The sequence below is a fragment of the Nanorana parkeri genome, unplaced genomic scaffold (genome assembly GCF_000935625.1).
Source record: "Nanorana parkeri isolate BGI_ZX_2015 unplaced genomic scaffold, ASM93562v1 scaffold2219, whole genome shotgun sequence".
NCBI classification, from domain to species: Eukaryota; Metazoa; Chordata; class Amphibia; order Anura; family Dicroglossidae; genus Nanorana; species Nanorana parkeri.
This window is the reverse complement of record NW_017308487.1, coordinates 98,701-100,112: the sequence shown is the minus strand read 5'-3', so window position 1 is coordinate 100,112 and position 1,412 is coordinate 98,701. Positions and strand designations below refer to the sequence as shown.

At 54.2% G+C, this 1,412-nt stretch overlaps 1 protein-coding gene across 1 annotated transcript in view; it reads left to right on the top strand.

Annotated features, from left to right (window-relative positions):
• Positions 1 to 1,412, top strand: part of CASQ1 (calsequestrin 1) — a 49,212-nt gene that overhangs the window by 33,946 nt on the left and 13,854 nt on the right. The window contains 2 exon segments of the mRNA XM_018573062.1: positions 256 to 329; positions 1,158 to 1,304. Of these exon segments, the coding sequence (XP_018428564.1) occupies positions 256 to 329; positions 1,158 to 1,304 (221 nt within the window).

The following is a 1,412-nucleotide window of genomic DNA, read 5'->3' as shown; positions in this document are numbered from 1 at the left end:
TTAATTATTTAGGAGCCTCATAGAGATGTTACTAAATATATAACTTGGATTAAAATGGACGTCTGGCCTCCTCAGCCCGGACCGGCCTCATCCCTGGTGACAGCGTGTTCAGTCGTGTCCTTGTCACTCGGCGCTCGGAGGGCCAAGTCTGACTCACGGCTTAAAGGGCGACTCCACCCGATGAGAATAATGCAACAGGGAAGAGCGGGAAGTTTGCAAAAGCTCTAAAAGTTCTCTTTCTCGTTCTTTTTGCAGATTACAAAGCCTATGAAGATGCTGCCGAGGAGTTCCACCCATACATCCCATTCTTTGCCACATTCGATCCAAAGGTAAGCGTGCCGCACCAGAGGGGTTCATCAGGGGCCACTTCTATGCCCATTATGAGGAGCTCCCACCATCCCGGTGCTGAGTTCCCGGGTCTGTACACCCGCTGTGCCGATTATGAGGAGCTCCCACCATCCCTGTGCTGAGTTCCCGGGTCTGTACACCCGCTGTGCCCATTATGAGGGGCCCCCACCATCCCTGTGCTGAGTTCCCGGGTCTGTACACCCGCTGTGCCCATTATGAGGAGCTCCCACCATCCCTGTGCTGAGTTCCCGGGTCTGTACACACGCTGTGCCCATTATGAGGGGCCCGCACCATTGGCAGTGTGAAAGGGGTAGATAATGGGCCCGGCCATGTGACGCACGGCATCATAGAAGAGAGAGAACAATAAAACTGACAGTCAGAGCAATAAACAGATTTAATTGCACCGTCGCATCCAGATTGATTTCCGCTGAGGGTGTTTTAGAGGCGGGAGCGGCTGGTATAGAAGGAGACGTGACTTATATACTCGGCGCGCGCCGTGTGGTAACAGGCGGTGTGCGTCTGAACGTTTAACCCCTCATAGGGCTCAGCCTGAGCCGATCACCTTAAAGGGCCCCCTTGTAAAAAAAACACCTCCCATTAAATGTCATTTTGATTCAGACAGTGACCTCAGCCTCCAGTGAGGGAGAATGGAACCTCCAAGGCGGGGCCAGGGCAGGTGGGCGGACCTGGGGATATAAGCGGACCGCCCCCCGAGGGACTCTTACTGAGCAGAAGAAATCTCGGGCCTGATGGGAGGGGCCCCTTTAAACCGCGCCGATTGTTTCTGACTGTTTATCTTTGGTCGCCAGGTCGCCAAGAAGCTGACCCTGAAGATAAATGAGATCGACTACTACGAGCCCTTCCATGACGAGCCCGTCACCATCCCCAACAAGCCCAACAGCGAAAAGGAGATCGTGGACTTCATGCACCAGCACAAGAGGTCAGTGCACACCCGTGTCAGGTGGGCATCCAATGTGAGGGGCCAACTCCAGGTATAGGAGGAGCCCGACCCCGGATTGTTCTATGTCCTCCGACATCCACCAGACAGAGAAATGCCAGAATAG